Here is a 21,838-nt window from a genome sequence, read left to right on the forward strand (position 1 = left end):
GCGGCCGTTGGCGGCGGCCGTTGGTGCGGCCGTTGGGCGCCATGGCGTCCATCCTGGACGAGTACGAGGACTCCCTGCACCGCTCCGCCGCCGTGCAGCAGAGCCGCGCCGCCGTGGGCATCCCGCACTCCGGTAAGCGCCTCTCCGCCGCCCGGACGGACGGACGGGCCCCGGTGCGGTGCCCGGGGGCGGCGGTGTGGCGCGTCAGGCGCCGGGGTGCCTCAGGACGAGGGGTGTCCCTGAAAGGCCGAGCGCCCCGAGGCGCCGTGTGGTGGGTGTCTGTGGCAGGCGGCGTGCCTGCAGCCTCACCGCGCTGCAGCACGGCTCGGGCGGGGCGGGGGGAGCTGCCAGAGGCCACCTCAACAGCTTCCTCTTTTTTGATTTTTAGTCTTCGTCAAGGAGCCCAACTGCTGCAGCCACAGTGGCTGTGCAGGCGGTTGTACCTGCATGAGGTTGGTTTCCTATCCTGGCGCAACTTTCTCAAAGTTTTGCTGTTTGGGGTGATTTGGGGTGTGCAGTCAATGTAAAGCAATGGTGTGGTGACCTGTCAGTCATTTCTTTCATATGTGAGAAAGCAACCAAGCAACCAAGTAGCAAGCACCCTTCTTGATAAATCCAAGGTAAACCCCATAGGTTCAATAACAGATGGCCATTGGATGCCACCTCACAACATCATATTGATGAGAAAATGGTTGAGAGAGGATTCTGTGCTACCTGGTATCATCAAGGTAGTACCCACTGCTACACAGAGCTGGCGTATGGGGGTTACACTTCTGGAAATGCATTGGCATGTTATTTCAAGTCTTTTCCTCATATAGTGCTGCCCGCTGTCTTTGGGGAAAACAAGTTGTGATGCTTGTATATGTGGCATTGATGAATTGACATACTCATGTATGAATTATAAAGAATAAACACACAAAATTACTCTGAATCTACATACTTAAGTAGATACATACCTACTGTTTGTTTTAATGTACGTTAAGTTATTTTGTTGCATGGTGTTATGTAAGAGTAAGTGTCCTGAACAGGCGTTGAACAAAACAGTGTTGGGACATGGTGCCAGCTGAAAATACATTTCTAAGGACTCAACTTTTCTTCTTGACTTAGGCAATGCTGTCTTCGGTCATGACTGTCTTACAGTTGGGAAATCTGCCTGTTTGGTGACAAATGATGTTGGCAAAGGAGGTTTTGGAAACTGCTTAATTGCAAGGACACAGTCCAATCAGGATTTCAGTCATTCATACATCAGAATGCATTGCCATTTTGGAATAAAAACTTAGCCCGATAGAATCACAGAATTTCTAGGTTGGAAGAGACCTCAAGATCATCAAGTCCAACCTCTGACCTAACACTAACAGTCCTCCACTAAACCATATCCCTAAGCTCTACATCTAAACATCTTTTAAAGACCTCCAGGGGTGGTGACTCAACCACTTCCCTGGGCAGCCCGTTCCAATGCCTAAATTTGTGGGCAAAATTAAGTTTAAGCAAATTGATTTTGAAAGAAGTGTAAGTTAATAGTTAAATTCCTCAAACCAGTCCTTAAGGTTATGTTGAAAATACTGGAAGATGTTAAAAATGTATTTCTCTGTTTCAGTGAGTCGTTCCCAACGTTACAGAACAGGTACTCAGAGTTGTAGATTCTGTTGCAGAGCTCAAGTACAGCTGCAGTGTAACCTTCAAGTACTCCAGTTCCAGCCTGAAAAGCCCTACTTTGACCTGGTAGACTCGATTGATGCTGGTGAACTTAAATCCTTGAACAGATTCAAAGATCTAAGGAAGAACATAGTTTTTAGAAATCAGGGTGGGAAATATTGCAGTAGGATCTCACCTAATAGAAAGCGGACATTGAGGTCAGGATGGAGGAAGGGGGCTGTTTGAAAGGAATATTGAGTTGTAGAATATTTATCTCCTTTGTATAGGGAATTGTAAGCTGGAGAACTGCATCTGTGTCATGTTACGGACACTAGTTAAAATCCTTATGTTAATGCTGCTACTGCAGTTGTTATAACTAATGGATACAGTCTTAAGTCTACAATGTGCTGATTTGAACTGTATAAAAAACAAACAATCATTCAAACATCCTACCTCTTGCTGTCCCAGTCTGCGTTTTGCCTGGTGGCAATCTGAAAAGAAATCAAGACTCTGAATGAATGGGACTTGAAGATCTTGTTGGGGTATACAAGCATATATGAAGGAAATATATATTGGTTACCTGTGACATCATGTGAATCTCTACCTTGGGAGCTTTGTCCGCATGTTTTGAACCACCATTCATAACAGCAAGTTTAGGCCTTCACATTGCAGCTGCTTAACCTGAGCAGAAGAACATCTGTTTTGCTTAAGTGTAAAGAAAGGAATGCACATCTGCATGAGTGGGTAGCATTTCAGCTGTGGATCAACATGGAGGAAAAATACTCATGCTGAGCAAGAGGCTGCCTACTCAGATTGTGGTTGCTTTGTCTGTTCCCGTGTGCACATCTCTCTTCTAAACCAGCAATCCTTTAAAGATCCCGCAGCTGGCCTAGTGTTGAGGCAGAAGCAAGGAGAAGATACTGGCAGAAAGGGCAATAAAAGGAATCGTAGTGTTAGTAGGCTGCGTTCTACTACTGTGCTGTTGTTTTCAACAACAACAGGGCTGGAGTTAGTTTTTCAGGATAATGTGGAGGAGGTTATAGGTATGGAATATGCATTGGAGGGATGCTGTTTGTCCCAGCCTAGAGATTATTAGGTCAATGCTCTTCAGAATGGAGGTAGTCTGTTTCCTCCAAGATACAAATTTTTCATTGTGTACATCTTGCTGGATAGCTGCTTTGGCGGTGAGTGGCCTTAACTTGCAGTAGCTCTGTTTTGCTTTTAATCTTCCTGTTCAGGCTACCTGCTGCGTGGATCTACTTGCCTTAGAAATCCTTCACTTGCTCATGGAGCAAAGCAGATGAGTTAACCTAGCCATGTATCCCGTCTGTCTGGCTTTCCAGCTGGAGGTAGTGTGGTCAGACTGCGATCTTCTGCTGTTCTCTTTGCCAGAAGATTATGTAATACTTTGTGCGTATGGGAAACTCAGTCAATGGGAAAACCTGCCTCGTGGGACAGATATGGATGCAACTCTGAGATACGATCTGTTTGTGGATGTACAGATGTTCCAGGATTTTGCTGATGATTATTATGACTTGTTTGGTTGTTGTTTTTTGATATGAACCTAAAACCACCAACAACAAACACACACAAATAACACCCTCACCATCAACAAACAAATTAACATTAACATGGTTTTAAAAATAACTTTACCTTATGCACTATGGATGTCGAATATTGTAGCCTATTCAGTTCCAATATAGAAAAAATAATAAATATATCTCAGCTAACGCTGCAGTTGTCTCTTTTGTACCTTGTATGGGAGTGTCAAACCAGAGCACTATTAGTGTCTTACATAATACCAGCTGTTTTCTTCTGTCTTGAACAAATAAAGTGCCCCTCCTCCCCACCCCCCCCCCCCCCCCCCAAAAAAAAAAAAAAAAGTCTTGATTCTGTTCCCGTTTTCAGCTTTATATGCAGTTTATGTAACAGTTCTGTATCTTGCCCTGGAATTCTTTGTCACAAGCTTGCATTTCTGTAACAAGACAGTAAGGCATATTACTACTTTTCTGTTTTGCACTTACGGGAGTGCTGCTCTCAGTGTTTATGCTCCACAGAGCACTGTATCTTTTTGGTAAAACCTAAAGCAGGCAGTGGTTCCTCTGTCTTTCAAGAGTAGATTCTGGTGTAGCATGTAGTTCTTGTGTTTTCTTTGTATTGTTTTGTATAAGTGTTCATGTTCTTTCTCCAGGGTATGTGAATGCACGGCTGGAGAAGGAAACACCAATATTTAACAAGCAAAGAATTGATTTTGCTCCTCCAGAGAAAATTAACAGCTTAGTGGTCTCCTCTAACCAGCTCTGTATGAGCCTTGGCAAAGACACCCTTCTCAGGTAATGCTGCCAGTCACCTGAAGTTATTGAATGTTTTCCCATTTTTTTTTTATTTTTATTTTTTTTAAGTTAATAGAGAACTTGTAATTAAAAAAGGGATAAGAAGCCACAAACCTGCATATATGGAAAACTGTAAGAAACTATGCCTGTGTGAACTTTTGTGGGCAGCATTCTTTCATGGTTTCTCTTTGCAGGATTGATCTTGGGAAGCCAGATGAACCTAATCAGGTAGAGTTGGGACGCAAAGATGAAGCCAGAGTCTACAAGATGTTTTTGGACCACACAGGTGAGGCAATGGGCTATGTATATTTACGGGCGGTGGTTGACAGCAGAGGCAACTGAATGTGCATTGCAAGTACTGGGGAAGGAGTCCTCTTTTTCTCTGTTCTGTGAATAAGGCAAACAGATGGTTCTTGTGGGCTGTACTCCATTGCCCAGGGGTTCTGCCTACTGATTTGTGTGTATGTTGTTGCTTTTGAACCATCTGAAATGCAGTGAGGCTGTTCACTGATGCAATGAGGCTGTTCTGAACAAGGCTGCTAAAAGAAACCATAGGAAATCCTTGCAGTTGCCTTGTACTGTTTGTGTATATGTAAGATTTTTTTAAAAAGAACTGTCAAACATCTGCAGCTTGCTGTAGCCTTGACTGATTTAAAACCAAACAAAAGTTTTGGAAAGAGATGCTCATTAGCTGCCAGGGACAGGAGAGAACTCTGGGAAATGTTTGTTCTTAGAATGTTTATTAAAATAGAAGAATACCTTTTTTCTGAAGATTCTGGGATTTGCAATTTTAGTTTGCAACATGAACTACTGTTCTGATCCAGTATGGAAATCCCCCACGTTCTTATGAATGCCTGGAAAAGTATGTTGATTAAGTCTGTTGATACTAGTGCTTATCTAATGTGAGGCTGAGAAGCCTAAGGAATTTGACTTGCTTAGGCAACAGTGTAAATTTGTTCTATCCTTCTGCCCTTCTCCCGTGCCCCTGCAGGCTCTCATCTGCTGATTGCTCTGAACACCAGTGAATGCCTTTACCTGAACAGAAGTGTTCAGAAAGCACGGACACTCTCCCGCTGGAAAGGCCACTTAATTGAAAGCGTGGGCTGGAACAAATTTCTTGGTACAGAGACCAACACTGGGCCTATCCTGGTGGGAACAGCCCAGGGGCAAATCTATGAAGCCGAAATATCTGTCAGTGAGGGAAGCCTCTTCAGCACTAATCCCGACCAGTACTTCCGACAGGTCTACACTCTGGAGGAGGAATCAGGACCCGCACCAGTCTGCTGTTTGGAGATTGAACGAGGAATAGAAGGGAAATTCTTTATTATCGCCACCACTCGAAAGAGACTATTCCAGTTTGTTGGCAAAGTGCCTGAAGGGACAGAGCAGCAAGGCTTCAGCTCCATATTTGCTCTGCATGCTGACCATTTGCCCAGCTTCCGAGAGTTTCCAGCCAGCTTTGGTTTCAGCGAGATAGCCTTTTACACTCCAAAACTGCGTTCCAACCCACGCTCCTTTGCCTGGATGATGGGAAATGGTGTTCTGTATGGTAATTTGGATTATAGCCGTCCTGATTCAATTCTGAGTGATGAACGGGTCTGGGTTTATCCTTCTGATATTGACATAACTGTGAACAAGCCAATATCCATTGTACTTACCCAGTTTCACTTTCTGTTGCTGCTGCCTGACCGGGTAAAGGCTGTATGCACTTTGAATGAGCAGGTTGTCTTTCAAGACCTGTTCCTGGAGAAGTTTGGCACATTGACACGCATGATCAAGGATCCCACAGTTCAGCAGATATGGATCCACACGGAGAAAGTAGTGTTCCGCTATCATGTTCAGCGGGAATCTAGAGATGTGTGGAAGATGTATATGAATATGAACAAATTTGATTTAGCTAAAGAGTATTGTAAAGACCGTCCGGAGTGCCTAGACATTGTGTTGGCAAAAGAGGCAGAGCACTGCTTCCAAAACAAGAGATACCTAGACAGTGCCAAATGTTATGCGCTGACCCAGAACTACTTCGAGGAAATTGCCCTTAAGTTCATTGAAGCCAAGCAAGAAGAGGCCCTGATGGAGTTTCTGATTAAGAATCTAAGTAGCTTGAAGCCTTCTGAGAAGACACAGACCACTCTTCTGACCACGTGGTTAACAGAGCTATACTTGAACTGGCTAGGTATATTGGAAGGAGATCCCTCACAGCGAAATCTCTATTTGGATACGCGGGAGAAGTTTCGCACCTTCCTGAGCAGCCCTAAAAACAAAGACTGTCTGTTTAATAATCGGGCATCTATTTATGAACTGTTGGCGAGCCATGGGGACACAGAGCACATGGTCTACTTTGCAGTCATCATGCAGGACTATGAGCGAGTAGTAGCTCACCACTGCCAGCATGACGAGTATGATGAAGCTTTAAACGTGCTGTCTAGGCACAGAGATGAGAAGCTGTTCTACAAGTTCTCCCCAGTCCTCATCCAGCATATTCCCAAGAAGGTAGTTGATGCTTGGATTTCTATGGGCTCCAGACTTGATGCCAGGAATCTCATTCCAGCTCTTGTTAACTACAGCCAGAGTGCCAGCACCCAGCAGATCAATGAAGCCATTAGATACATGGAGTTCTGTGTCTATCAGTTGGAGGAAACCCAGCAAGCTATTCACAACTACTTGTTGTCTCTCTACGCTTTGTGTCGGCCAGATTCGCTGCTATCATACCTGGAGCAAGCAGGAACCAATCCAAACAGGATCCACTACGACCTGAAGTACGCACTGCGCCTGTGTGCAGAGCATGGGCACCACCATGCTTGTGTCCATATTTACAAAGTGATGGAATTATATGAAGAAGCCGTGGATCTTGCGTTACAGGTATGTGTGTCTGCCTGCATGCTATGATGTATGGAAATGTAGCTAGGTCAAGTTATCTCAAATAACTGAAAACTGAGAGGAAATGGACAGACTCATCTGTATAGGAGCTGTGCAGCTAAGTCTAGGAGGAAAGGCTCTTAATGTCTGTGCTTTCACAGCTGTTTTAGGTGGACAGCTGACTTTAAGGTGTGGGTATGAAAAGTACAAGGGGGAATACTGTCTGTCTTAAGCTCAGTCTCCAACATAAAATTATTCTGCATTTATGCAAGGCTTTTTCAGCTGTTGTTCAGGATTCTATTTGCTTTCTATTCCTAGCTGTGGTAATTATCAGAGTAATGCTTTTGTCAGCTTAGTCTGACCTTCAGGGAGATGTTTGAGATCTGTCTACTGGCACTGCTGTGTCTTCACTGAAGCGTGTAGCCAGCAAAGATAGTGTAACATAGATTTGCCTTTATTTTAGTGCTGTGCTTTGTTCTTTGCTCAGTAGTAAGCAAATCTTCTAGCTGGAGCAGTAGCGATGGAGAGGTGTTTGCGATGGAAACGAGCAGCAGGCCAGTGATGAGTGAAGCCCTAGGCAACGAAATAGCAAGAGGTTTTCTATAAATGCCTCCTGTAATGGACAGCAGGCTTTGAACTCAGTTTCCTCGTCTGTTCAACTTCTAGGTGGATGTTGATCTCGCCAAGTCCTGTGCAGACCTCCCCGAAGATGACGAGGAACTCCGGAAGAAGCTCTGGTTGAAGATTGCTCGCCATGTTGTTCAAGAAGAGAAAGATGTCAAGAAGGCAATGGCTTGCCTCTCCAGCTGCGCCCTTCTGAAGATTGAAGACGTCCTGCCATTCTTTCCAGACTTTGTCACTATTGACCATTTTAAGGAGGCAATCTGTAACTCTCTGGAGGACTACAACAAGCACATTGAGGAGCTGAAAAGGGAGATGGAGGAAGCCACACAGAGTGCCAAGAGAATTCGAGAGGACATCCAGGAAATGAGAAATAAGTATGGCTCCGTTGAGCCTCAGGAAAAGTGTGCTGCTTGTGACTTTCCACTTTTAAACCGCCCATTTTACCTTTTCCTTTGTGGTCACATGTTCCATTATGACTGTCTTCTTCAGGCAGTTTTTCCAAACCTTCCTGCCTATAAGCAGGCAAAGCTTGAAGATCTTCAAAAGAAGCTGGCAGCTACCAGTCAGCCTTCCAAAGGCCACCATCGTCCCAAGGATGCAGATACTGCTAGCTTGGGGAAGGGGCAGCAGAGCCGGGAACAAATCAAAGCTGACATTGATGATATTGTGGCAGCCGAATGTGTGTACTGTGGAGAACTGATGATCCGGTCCATTGACAAGCCCTTTATTGATCCCCAAAAGTACGAAGAGGAGATGCAAAGCTGGCTGTAGTTCTCCTCCAAAACTGCAACTGTCAGTACACTAGAGGGGTTTTGTTCACAACTGGTGACGCTTCTGTGGTAGAAATATAAGCTCCAGAAGTGGGAACATGGTGGCTTCTGTGCAATTCTAAGGAAAGAGTAGTGGGGTCTTGGTATTGGAATTACAGTGAACTAGTCTTGAAAAATGAGGGGACGTAGTGATGGCTAAGAGCTTGAAAAATAATTAAAGCTAATCTTCTGGATTTTTTTTTAGATGTTTGCAACTTGCAGTTCTGAGGTTCTCAGTGGGAAGGTAACGGAGTGCCTTGTTGCCCAGAAGGAACTGGCAATAGTGTGTGGTTTCTCTTCCCTGTCGTGTGGTATCTGTTTTGGTGAAGACAACCTTAAAGGGATGGCAGTAAGGAACACTCAGCAGTGTAGTCTTATTCATCACTTCCAGTGCTAGAATTGCCTTTGGTTTCCTTTTTGATGAGTGCTATAACCACATACACTGAGAGAACATGAAAGGAGAAGTGCTCTTGCACATATATTTTGTAAACATCATGCCACACAAATACATGTTTCTACACAATGTAATACAGGAATGTGTATAATTTTTCAAGCAGGTGTATCACAATACACGCAAGTCATTTGCCTGCAATTCAGGGGGTGTAATTCTTCTTTCCCACGAGCTTTATGGGCCAGTCCATATATTTGGATTTTCTCTAAGGACTCTTCTTTTTTTTTTTTTTTTTTTGGCAACGCTTTCTAGCCTGTTTACCCTGTCGTCCCATTTCTTCTGTAATTGCCTTTGTATAGTGGGTTTTGTTTTCATCTCCACTCCAAACCAAAATTGATACACGCACTAGTATGGTTTCAACTGATACTCCAGACAAGTAGGAACACTACCCTTTTGTATTGCCCTCTGTTCCTCTTCAAGCTGCCCTTGAATAGGGATCTAGTCATAGATTCCTTCAAGGATGGACTACAGAAAGCTATAATTGGTGGTAACAAATTTGCTCTCCTATTTGAAGCCAGTGCTGTGTAATCAGGCAGGTTTTTGCCTTCTTGACAGTATCTGATGCTTTTTGGGGATGCCTGCAGCTCAGTGCAGGTCTGTTGCTCTGACTTGGAAAATTCTTCCCAGAAGGCAATTCTTCCCAGGGAACAACAACAGAAAGCTCTAGTAGTTTAGCTTGGGTTCCTTGTTTTATTACTAAAGAAACTAAAATTTTGATGAAGCTCTACTGTTAGGGGATAAAAATGATGACTTTTAATTAAGGCAAGAGAAAACAATTGTCCTCTGAAAAACTCTTGTTATTTTGCGTACCTGTCTGTGCTTGTCTTTAGCACCTGTCTCAATCTGCAAGTCACTTACTCTGTTCATAGGATGTAGAAATTGGTCTTCACATCACTAAAAGGGAGTATCAATTTCTTTCCTCAAGGAACAGACCTAAGAATTTTGATAACCATTCATAACTCCAGAAGAACATTCATGCTTTTTTTGGAGCTTCAGCCTGTAATGAATGAATTTTATTTGTGTAAAGTGAGTAATAAAAAGCAGAGCTGGCAGGAAGATCTGAGGTTTTGAAATCTTCTCACTGCTAGAGCTATGGGATAAGCAGTTTCGTTATTATTGCCTTGTAGTGCTTGTTGCTGGCTTATCAGAAACTGCTGTTTCAGTGGTTCCATAAACCAGTGGATCAGAAACCCCATTCAGTAGTTTTCTTTGGCCTTTTAGTTTTTATAAGTTGATGGCTGTTATCAGAAGAATTTGTGATGGAACTAAATGTGATGTCCTTTGAAGTTCAGCATTAAACCTGTTGTAAGTGGCCGCTCCTGCATTGTCTTTTCATGTAAGAAGTGTGATATTCAAGGTGTTGATAACCATTATAAAGAAACAGCAGCCCTGTGCCCAAACCTTTTCCTGGTCCAAAGCAAGCAAGTGGCTTTTTTTCTGCCTTTTAACAGAAACATGAGTAGCAACTCATCCTGATGCAGTGAGTAACATAAAGTTGCTTATTTTCCTTGGGGCATTCTTAATGCTTGTTCCATCCTTTTACTTTGTAGTGTTTACAGTATGCTTTCCTGGTATGTTATTAGTAGTTCCCCATTATTTTCCTATTAGCGCAACAGAATGTCACAATATTAGATAAACGTTTCTGCTTTGCTCTTGACAAGGAGCAATATTTGCTTACAGAACATTCCAGAGAGATTTGCTGGTCTGCAATATTGGAAGAAGTGTGTGTCTGGAAACTGGGGCATACCAAGTAAATTAAAACACATAAGTCTTTGCGTGAGATAGATTGATGGGGAAAGTACCTCAAAAATCCACTGAATTCAGTCTTGAGTATTAATACGTCTCAGTTAACAAAACTGAAACTAGGTGTTTTATTTTTTTATTTTTAATAATCAGAGGGCTCTGGGCTTGTATAATAGGTACATACACCACAAATGTCATGGTTCCTCACCATTGTTGACAGAAAATCTTTAGGTCATTTGCTGCTGAGGCTGTGGAGAATGTTACCCCCTGCAAAGACTCCAGCAGTGATTAAATGACTGGTGTCGGTAGTGCAGAAAGGTACACGAAGATGTCTTCTGAGCTTACCTCACTCCCGTGTTTCAAACATTTCAATAACTATTCACCTGTGCTTCTTGACAATTTTGCAGTATCACTCACTGAAAAAGGTAAGAGTGGGTAGGTTCTGGGCAGGTGAACAGAAATGGAGTGTTTAATGTTCTCCCGTAAGTCCAGTCTGTAAGATTTCTTCCTCTGTACTTTCAGAACAGCATTTTTCTTTTCTCTTTAATTTCAGTGCAATTACGTGGTGTTTTTTTGTTGTTGTTGTTTTTTTTTTGTGTGTGTGTGTGTGTTTTGTTTTGTTTTGTTTTTTTTCAAGTCCTTGGTATTTAGTTTAAGTTGTGAATGAGCTATGTACCAGTTAGATGACGTGGCCTTGGGACTTCTTTGTGGAAATAACCTCTACCGTTAAGTTTAGTGCAGGTAGAGAACAAAACCAGAAAGGTGGGTGGAAGCCCAAGCCCTATTTAACCAGAATAAACAGCTATAACTAGATTTATGCTGAAGAAATTTAGTTGTGTGGGCAGGACCTAAAGTAAACCAGTACCTGCTACCTCACCTCCGCTTCAAGCAAGCAACTGGAGAAATGCTGCAAGTTGGGGGAGACAACAGCAAGTGTGCACTATGGAAGTGTTCCTAGAGAATTTCAGATGCTCTTGCTGTTGGCCTATTTAGTTGGAAACTTGTAACTGAAATGCTGGGGGCTGTGTGCTTTGTCTCATTACTAAAAATAAATGACAGCTGGAAATTTAGTAAGGCAAATTCTTAATAAGCCACTAGGTGTCATTGCTGTCCATTTAAATACTGAGGTTTCCTATGGAGAAGCTGAAACTGCTCTGTATCAGAAAATACTACAAAACAGGAACTGAAGCAGGTTCCTAGCCTCTTTTGTGGTGAGGATGCAGAGATAGACCTGTAAGGTAGTTCTTGGAGGTAGAGATGCTAAAGAGAATTGTCTCTAAATAAAAGGAAACTTTATTTCACAGATCACTGTTATTTCAGGTTTGAGTATCGAAAGTTGGATTTACTGTTTTAAAAACAAAGAAGTCCTCTCTTGTTTAACTGAATTCCAGCGTAAGCTTCTACAGACCTAACAAATTCAGTAAGCTGTGAAGAGACAGACCATCTCTGGGCTTGAAGTGACAACACCTGGTGGCCTTGGATCTGGCCATTTTTGTTGCTTCCTTTTCACCCTGTCCTAGTAGCAGAGATGGTGGAGTGAATGTGAGCCAGCTCATTCGTTGCCAGATTTTACATCTGGTACATTTGTTAAAAGTGTCATTAAAGCCAGGTGTGTATAATAATATTGGACACTGACCTGCATGACCAGAGAAGTTGGTGCATTTGTCTTTGCCTCTGAGTTGCGGGGTCATAATCCCAACAGGGGGGGCAGGTAGTACTAGGAACATCCAGTACTCCATTAAAATTAGATGATGTCATTTGACTCAGACTTTAGTCAAACATTAGCATTTAGTTCCTGAAAAGGCTAGTTCCTGTTAAGCACTACCCTGTCACTGTCAGCATATAGACTGTTTACAAGTGCAAATGCTAAGATTCTAATGGGAGTTAATGGGAAGTATTTCCATTAGGTCCTTGTATCACGTAATCCAACAATCCTGTACTGCTCTGTGGAAGGATAAACTGGAAATGGGCTTCTTCCTTCCAACAAGTGTGGTGAGATGAAATTTGAGTTTTGAAATATCCTGAGTTTGTGTGTTTGGGGATTTTATTTATGTATTTATTTTCAGTCAGATGGACTAAGTCTTTTTCTTCAGAATAGATGGTGTACCATGCAATTCACTGCAGTATGTCCGGTGTTTGTGAGAATCTTAGGGCCTCCTCAAAGCACAGAGATGCTGGCCAGCATCTCCTTTTCTGCCTCTTGTACACAAGGCAGGAAGGTGTGCCCTGGTAAGGAGAGGAAATGGTATTTTCTCTAATACAACTCCATGTATCTCAAAGAAAAATGAGAAAAAGCTTATTTCCTTTGAAATAGGAGCATTAACATTTTGGTTAAATTAAAGAGCTTGGAACATTTACTTTGCACATTTAATTGAAACGTTACAGGAATACCTTAAATTTGCAGTGGGGTTTGTTTGAATTCAGGTCTCTGATCATGCCCAGTGCAGACTTTACACCTCATGAGCTCTTTAGGAGTTGAGCTTCATGCCCTTACTGTGATTTTGGAGACTCTTGATGCTTCCCCCTCAACTCAGTGTATGGTTCGTCTCATCCCCAGATCTTATAGAAAGGCATCAGGCTGCTTCCATGGGGTATGGGCTTGAAAGCAACTTACTGTGCAACTGCTTTCAGGTGGAGGAAGGGCAAAAAGTTTAAACAAATCTTAATCTACCTGTTAAAAGTGGTGTGGTTGGGATGGAGAGAAAAGGGGGCTCTGAGTGTTTCTTCCCTGTAGTGGCTAGAAGTTTTGGAGACAGCTTGTTTGAAGACTGGTTACCTGGGAGCAAGGGAGCTACAGGAGCACTCTAAGGTTACAAGTGCACCTAACTTCATTACATATGTGAAGTGCTGTACTGAGAATGACAAGTGCATCTACAATTTTTATTCCAGTCTTTTTGCACATTATTTGTGTTCAGATTGCATCTCAGAGATCTTGTTCTGGGCCAGGTCCTCACTGTACCCGGTATTGGAGTGTAAATGCAAACCAAAGAAGCGTCAATACTTTCAGATTTGAATATTTAGTGATGTGGCTGTATGCAGTTACTGATTTCCTGCAACCTGTCCCTTGTACCTTACACTCCTTTCCCCAGCGTGGGGTGAGAGGGAAACAAAAGAGAATAGTTCCTGTAATGTGCAGGATGAATACTGCTTGTGGTTCCTCTAAATTCCTTATTTGTTTATGATACAGCCTCAGGCTCTGCATCATCCAGACCCTGTTCTAAACTCAGGATCAACTTTAAGGGTTAATGTAGCACAGAGCATTGTACCTGAAGGCTGCAATTCTCTTAGTTACGTTTGGGAGAAAATGAGCCCCCACCTTCTCATTTCATGTTTCATATTGAATTGTTCTCTGTAGGTGGCAGCTCATACAACAAGGATTAAATAACTGGTTTGGTGTCCAAAAGCAGGTATCCTCCACTTTGTGCAATTGAAATCCAAGCACTGGTCACTTGATGTGGGATGGGTTCTGTGGATCACAGCCCGAACCTGAAGGCTGTTGGACTCTGCTTAAGCAGACATCTGTGTTCTGCAGTTAGCTGTCCAACAGTCTTTTTTCATCTCTTTGCATGTACATATTAAGTAGATTTTCTAATAAATAAATGTTTGCTATGGAGCTGGGCTCATAAGAGTTTTTCATCTTTTTTTTTTTTTTTTTTTTTTTTCTTTTTGGAAAGACAAGGAGCACAATATGATTTTCTTTGAGGGTAGAGCTAGTGTTTTTTGTTCTCTAGTGTTTCAGCTCCATTCCTTCTGTTCACACAGAAATGTGTGGATAATGGGCCAGTGCCTTTGGATGAATTAGGACTGTTACAGATGAAGAAGAATATGAAGGCTGCTGCTGTACTAGTGTTTTTTTTTTTGTTGTTTGTTTTTTTAGGACTTCTCTCTGCAGGCAGAGTTGTGACAACTATTAGCAGCTGCTCTGTCTGTTCTTGATGGCTGCTGTTTTTCATCCATGGTAAGAGCCAGTGAAGGCCTGTAAAGGTATGGGAGGTCAGTATTTTTTGGTCTTTGCTGAACTAACACGAGTCTAGCAATTCTTGTGTAGTGTCCATCAAGACAACTTCAATATATACAGCTGATCTGTTGGTAAAATAAAATGATCTTCCACGTATAGCTGAACAGTATGCTGCCACCCCTGGTAACAGGGCCATTAACTGAGAGCAGATTGTGCTGTTTGGGAGGACTGAACAGAATGTCACGTGGTGAGGAGGAAACTGAGAGTCATGGCTTACTCTCCTTGATGTCCCAGTTCCTTGTTGAATACTCGCCTGTGTTACACAGCGTGACCGTCTGAGTGACATCTACATTTGTGCGGCAGTGGTATGTTCTGCTGAGCAACCTTCTTCTGGGGAGAAAAGCACTTCCTTATGTTCTGCGTTTTGTTTCCAATGCTTGCCTGCTTGCCCAGTTAGTGAGTCTGGAATAACTAGGACTGTGTCATCCTTCTGTTATGTTCCTCTGAATGGTTGCGTATGATAATCATGTGAATGTGCTTCAAACTCTTGCAGTGTCAGAGTTTCCAAAGAGAGGACAAAAATGCACAGGAAATGTCTAATGAAAGTGGGAAATACAGAAACCCATTCCATAATAAGCATTGAAAATTCTTAGTAAGAAAGTAAGAATAAACTGAAAAGTAATGATTTTTCAGCTCAGCCTTCTCAAAGAACAGACAAATGTCTTCTGTGAGCTTAAGTGAGTGCAAATTGGTTAATGTCAGCTTGCTGTTTACAAGTAGCATCTATTTTAATTTTGTTGGCTGTTGATTGGAAATGTCATGTGATCCTTGGGCTACCTAATTTCTATACACAGCAAGTCTTAGTGAAGCAAGCCAGCCTATTAGCAGTAGTAAGCAGTTGGAAAGGGTGGATTCTGGCAATAGTTTGCTAGCTTAAAGTCAGAGTCTGCTGCCTGAAAATTGGTCATCTTTGCAGCATAGTTAAAAAGTGCTTCAGAAGCAGTGGGGAGTTTTCAGAAGAATCTGGAGTATTCTTACGCATTCTGGGTATTCTTAGGGGGGAAGTACCTGCAAGGTGGTAACTTAATGGATTGAGTGAACTCAGTATTGCATTTCAGAAGCTTTGACTTGACACGGAGCAGCTCACCTGACACTGCGGCGCCTGAACCAAAAGTAAAAAGTAAAGGTGTGGGTTATTTGCCTGCCAGGCATCTTTTCCCGCCCTGGGTTATGCTCTGAAGAAAATCAACCACTTGGGAAGTTCAGGCTGAACTTAGGGTGAAACAAGAAAAAATTTCTTCATGCAACGTAGGTATTATTGTCAATCTTTCTTCAGCACACCTGCATAGTGTTAAGCCAGAGCAAGCTTGCTGGATGCTCTCCGTAAGTCAAACAATCTGTAGGTAGGAGCAGAAGTTCAAAGTGCTCTCTTCTTATCCTATTCTTCACAAGTCAGAATGCTTTTGGAGCTGACTGCCTTCTTATGAGGCCTTGAATGAGCAGTGATGATGGAGCCTTTTCTTCATGGTGCCTGGTATGTTGTGCCTTTTTTGTTCATTCTTCTGTCACTGGGACAGACAGCAGCTCAGCAGCCTGGCACACATCTTGACAAATAAAGAAAGGGAGGTGAAATGAGAGGGTAAGAAGAAGACTGCTGGCTTCCAGGCTTCACAAGGATGAAATGTGAGACAGACCAAAACTGTGCCAGGACACTAGTTACTACCTAACTACTAGGAGTCGGCAGGACAATTAAGCATCGTATCTTTGAATTAGTGCCACCTCTCTGTTGCCTGTTGTGGCTGTTCAGAGCTAAGCAGTGAAGCTATAATCATCTTAAAGTTTGAGATGAAAATCTAAAGAGGTTGCTCACAATAGCATGGTTATGTTGAGAGGCTGAGTTTGGATTTTTGTATTTCCTCACTGACTTTTCCAGTGCCACAAATGACATCCAAATAGGATTTGGCCTTTCACTGTTACCCCTTCTTTCTGACTAATACCATTTAATGAATATGGGAGGCTCAAGATGTCAGGAGGAAGTAATCCTTCTGTTGACAAACAGCTATCTGATCTTGCACAGGGGGGACTGAGCTCTCCTTCCACATTTGAAGGTTGGACTACACAATATCCCCACTTCAAACAAATACAAAAAAAAAGCAGTATGCCAAGTCTCTCTTTTCCAGCTCTTTTTCTGTTACCTCTCTGAAATCTTCCTAACAGTCCTAGAAGTCAGGTTGTAACCTATACAGAACCCTTGCTTTTTGGTAGCAGTTCAAGTTGGTAGCCTATAAAAGTTACTGTGTCTGAATCCCCACTCTCTATGGGGGTGTAAATGCAACTGAACCAGCATGTTGCAGGCTCTAGTTGTTAGATGGAGGTTGCACCAACTTCCTTGGAATGCTGAATTTAAATAAAATTGGATTTGAACAAGTGGGGATGTTGCTCTACCATAATGTGAAATCCAATATATATCAAAGGCACCCCTTTTAATAGCATGAAGGATATAAGATCTGTATCTCTTGGGAATATGCTTTTTAAATGAACTTTCAGTTGCTTTCAGTTGCAGCCTCTTATTTTGGTCTCTTTGAATAGTAAAGATTCATGTTCTTACTTTTTAGTCACAGCAGCCTGGGTATTAGGTTACTGGAGGATGTTGTTTCTTTCACAGTCTCATTATCATCATAGCTTGGGTGTTGGTGCTCCTCTCCCATGCTCAGGTGCTTAATAAGCACTCTTATCACCCCAAAACAGTTACTTTGGATCCCAGCCCAGTGTGCGTGGGCACTGGCAGCATTTGGATATTTATAGGGATTTCTACTTCCTTCTTTTCTTTGGGCTGCTTTCTTACTACAAGAATTTGTTGTTCCTTCCACGCTGCAATGAATGTGGCACTCCCCGGGCGGTGTCTGGGCAATGGAGGATGTGCCCTCCCAGGGGCTGGGGGCACTGCAAGCAGGGGGTATCACAGCAGTAACATGCAAAGCACAGTAAAAAAGGAATCACTGCTTCTTCTCCCTCTTTTCATCTATTTTGGCAGATTACATAGGCTTGCTGGTTTATTACTGCTGGATATCTTAAAATCTTGAGCACTGCTATAATGTGATGAGAGTGAGACAAACACTCCAAACGTTTTTCCAGTTGAAATTGTTCTCTGTATCTATACACAGTGGTGGAAGGGCAGATAGCATGGATTGGGTCTTTTAAACAGTACAGTACTGTTTTTATATTGATTTGTTCTTTGAAATGTGAACTGATGGTCTGGTTTTTCCAGAGGCCTTTACACTTCTTACGCTTTCACCTCTTACTCTCTAGGTGGTTAAGGTGGAGGATGGACAGCAGCTGTGTCAGTTACTTGACAGCTCCATGTATACAGACTAGCCCAATGCATTTTACTGACCAATCAGCCAGCTGATGAAGAGAAGGCAAGCAGCAAGTTCCCCTGGGCTTTCCCTTGGTGAAGGTGCTGGCTGGGCTGCTCTGCTCCGCTCAGCTCTTTCCCTCAAAACTTGCAGAGTCCAGTAATTTTGAGACTGTCTTATTCTGAAATTCAGAGTAAATCTGTCATCATGTCTCTATTGGGAGCTCAGTACCAGTAAGTATGATTTAAAAAAAAAAAACACAACTTGCTTTCTTGGGGAATAATAAGAATATTATATCTGAGCTGCTGTGATCAAGACTGGGAAGGACCCTGAATGCACGGCTGGGGGAAGAAAACCTGCAGGGGCCGTATTTTGGGCGATTCTTATCAGAAGGCATTAAGATACTAGGCTAGGAGGCATTACTTGGAAGCCCACAGCATCCTCCACTTCTCATTAACAGATGGTTCCAAGGTGTAAGCGTGGCAATGCAAACTCATGCATGTTTGTGCTTGCTCTGCGCCATGCCTCTCCTGGCAGTGCTTACTGACATAATTTGTTGGAAATTAACCTTTTGCTTAAGGTATCATTACAGAGGCTAGTATAATTTGTTCCATTGCCTGTGACAAATCTGTGTCTATCCCTCCATGCTCTTCCAAGAAGGAATTCTGTCAGAATGGTAGAGAAATACTGGGTGTGAGACTTCATGCTTGTGACAGGCAAACTTTCTTCTTGTGCTCTAAGTTTTTTCTGTGCTTTCATTGCCAGGATTGTCCCCACAATCCTCTACCCCAATTACCCATTGATTAGGGTGCCTCTGGTAATCTGCCAGATGCAGGTTTGTTACCAACAGATGGCAGAAAGCATTTGAGGTAATGAGAGAAAGGATAACGATTGCTGATCTGCATAATAATCAGCTTGTGAACAGGTTTCATGTTTTTTTTTTTCCTGTTTCCACTGGCTCAAAGATTGCACTGCCGGACAACCAAGCACCTTCCCTTCAGTTAAAGAAATAGTAATGGAAGAACTTATTTCTGCGCAACCACACTGAATATTTCTAAAGATGTATACGCGTGCTCTCCACAACAGACAGATTGATGTTTTACCCAGAGAGACTGAGATTATACACAGCGTGCTAAAAATGGACAGTCAGTCTTCCTGTGATCAAGACCTCTTATCAACTGATGTGGTCAGAAATACTTTTTTTTTTTTTTTTTTTTTTTTTTTTTTTTTTTTGATAAATTTCCCCACAAGCTAGGGAAGACCTCTGACCCAGACCAACTTCACATTTGCTCTGTCCAGTGCCCAGTCAAAAAAAATTGCTTTCCGCTTCTGTATGTTTTGAGGTTCTTCAACACAACTCTACCACTCTGCACATTGATAGAGCCACATCATTGCCATTTACAAGTCTACATCTAAACCATTCTGGACTTCTTGCAGGAAGAAGTCTCCTCTGATGTACTCTGGAGCAGCATTATTGGAGTCATCTTTCTTGTAACTCACTAGTTTCCTATGCTACACAAAATCTGAAGAATGAAATTCTGCTCTTTGTCTGAAAACTGCATGCATTTGGACTGCTTCCTCTGTATATGAAACAAGCCATGTACACTCACTCCTCAAAATCATTTAATCTTTACACTGTTCACTGTGAATTTTGGTGTAGCATTTGAGTTAAAGAACTTGGAAAGTAGTTGCTAGTGCTGTGCCATTCTCCCTTTATTCCCCAGAAGGGCTGGTAGACACAGAGGACAATTTTTTATCCAACCCTTTTACTTTATGAAATCCCTTTCATGGTTCAAGATCTCAATGGAGTTGTTTGAAATTTGGACTTGATTCCACTGAATCATAAATGCAGATAATCTCCCCAAGCATCCTTTCTTTCTACCCTGGGTGCTGATAGTACATCAGCCGATTCTCTGGAACAATCATGTTTATCACAGTCTCATCTGTGCTGTGTGCTACCATGCACTTGTGGCTATTTATTCTAGTGTGTGAGCCTCACAAGGCAATTACTATCTACTCCTGTGTGTTGCAGCTGTATAATGTGGGGGGAAAGGGAGTATTTCTATGTTTGAGTTTATCCAGTGAGAAACATGCACAAGGCTTTACAATTCAGTCTTGATGCTACAGACACTGCAGATTTTCTTGTCCTTAGCCTGGTTTCTAAGGAAACAAGGCCTGGGCATTTGAGCTCATGCACATTTGTTGTATCTTTTCTTTTTTTTTTTTAGTGTCTGTGTTTTGTCTCTGAAATTTCCAGATCTATTTACCAAGTGTCATTTTATTTGACACAGGCATTGCTATAAAGGTGTTCAGTTCTTGTAAATTCCCTGAAAATAGTTGGTGAGTTGGATCTTATTTATGGCTCCATAGGAAACACCCATGCCATGTGCTCAAAGTTTCAGGTATTAGGGAATCCAAATGAGAGGAAAACTGTGGAGGCTGTGGCCAAAGGAAAAAACTTCATCTGCTGCTGGGGCTTGTTATACACATTGCAGTCCAAATGCTAGTTCATATAACAATCATCTTTTGTAACTTCTGAAATTGTTTGTGAAAACTAGTCATAGCTATCCTGGAAAAACAAACAAAAAAACCATGTTCCTCATATTTTCCAGAGAAGGTCTAGGACTGTTCTCCTAGTGTAATACCACTACAGCATTATAGGTGCTAAGACACTTATGATGTATTTATTTTCTAGGAAGAGAATGACTCAGCCATTTCCTACATCTAGAGGGACTGGAGGTTTTCTAAAAAGAGATGGGAGCGTTTAGCCATTCTGTTCAACACGTAACCCCTGATTACATTGGGTCTTGCCCAGAAACCTTGTTGGGAGGGGTTGGGGGAAGTCTGAGGCAGAAATCTCGTGTGCATCTGAGGTGGATTCCATTTCTTCTGGCTTATGGACAGTAGCAGTGCGCAACAGAGCTGATAAGGAAATGTAGGGAGAGATGAAGTGGGAAAAGGGGGAACAAATTTCATTTTTGGGTGATGGCGAGCTGTTTAGTTCACTGTATCTCAGGCTGCTGACAGTCTGGATCTGTAAAGATAACGTGTATTCCTAAGGCAGGAGCTCTTCTGGTGGAAACAATTGTGGCAAACGGGAGTCAACTGTGAGACTGTGTGTATCCTGACAGCAGCATGCTGGGTGAAAAACAGACTTCTTGGAACTGATCAAAGTGTAAGCAGAAACAAGTGTCTGGAGGTTATTTATTTATTTTTTCCAAAGAGTGCTGTCTGTTAATATTCTTTCTCTGCTGTTACCGAGACCTGCCTGGTGTTAAGTAATTCCAGGGTAATAACAAGACTTCATGGTGCACCATTACCACAGGGTTAACGATCCTCTGCCATGGGGAATGGAGGAGCACTGGGGCAGGACTGCTTCTCTGAGTCTGCTGCTGAGTTCGATTCCATCAGCGAGAAGCCGAGCAGGATGCTTCCACCACTGACGTCCCAGGGACCATGTGTTGACTGGGGCTGCCGTGCTTGTTAGGCTGCTTCATTCTGGAGCCTCTGCACCAACCTTTCAGCTCAAGGAATAGAAAGTCAGGGTTTGTTTAAGGGACAAATAGAAGTACTTCTACGGATCAAACAAGGGAGGCTTTACTTATTTTATTTTTTAAAGCATCTGTTCTCCCTTCACCATAAATTTCCCTGGAAGTGTTCTCAAGGCTGCTGTGCAGTTTAATGTCACTTCAAGCCCATGCAAGACCAAATACGCTGCTCTTTAGCAGGTGAAACAGATGCTCAAATGAATGAGGCCACGTTGCTTAAGGCAGTGTTCAATGGAGCAGCATCCAGAACCTTGCCTGCTGGGAAAAGGGAGGCTAAGCTTAGAAGGCACTGAGCTGCTGTTAATAGCTTATCACAGTCATTTTCTCTCTGCTGTTATCCTGGCTTTGACTCCTGGCTTTGGTCCACCTGGTAATACTGTACATCTACTGTGAGAGACGTCCTGTGCAGTCTTTTTTTAGACAGCAGAGAGACATGGGGATTTTTGTTCAAAAGCAGTTGATTTCATTGTTGGTTACAGTACACAGTAAATGCTTTATCTGGCCTTCGTCTATTGCAAATGA

General features: G+C 42.6%; 1 protein-coding gene across 3 annotated transcripts; it reads left to right on the forward strand.

Annotated features, from left to right (window-relative positions):
• Positions 1-15,960, forward strand: VPS18 (VPS18 core subunit of CORVET and HOPS complexes). Of its 3 annotated transcripts, XR_014317625.1 has the most exons (6): positions 1-132; positions 3,827-3,968; positions 4,163-4,254; positions 4,960-6,830; positions 7,494-12,446; positions 14,332-15,960. XR_014317625.1 is itself a non-coding variant. In XM_082761823.1 (5 exons), the coding sequence occupies exons 1-5, from the start codon at positions 42-44 to the stop codon at positions 8,220-8,222; spliced, it is 2,925 nt and encodes a 974-aa protein (XP_082617949.1). In that variant the 5' UTR covers positions 1-41; the 3' UTR covers positions 8,223-14,103. The 3 variants fall into 3 exon arrangements, 2 of the variants coding, with proteins under 2 accessions (XP_082617949.1, XP_082617950.1); XM_082761823.1 differs by lacking the exon at positions 14,332-15,960 and having other exon boundaries at positions 7,494-14,103; XM_082761824.1 differs by lacking the exons at positions 1-132; positions 14,332-15,960 and adding an exon at positions 142-271 and having other exon boundaries at positions 7,494-14,103.
• Positions 15,961-21,838: the final 5,878 nt, after the last annotated feature.

The sequence above is a fragment of the Aythya marila genome, assembly GCF_965140915.1.
Source record: "Aythya marila genome assembly, chromosome: 5".
NCBI lineage: Eukaryota > Metazoa > Chordata > Aves > Anseriformes > Anatidae > Aythya > Aythya marila.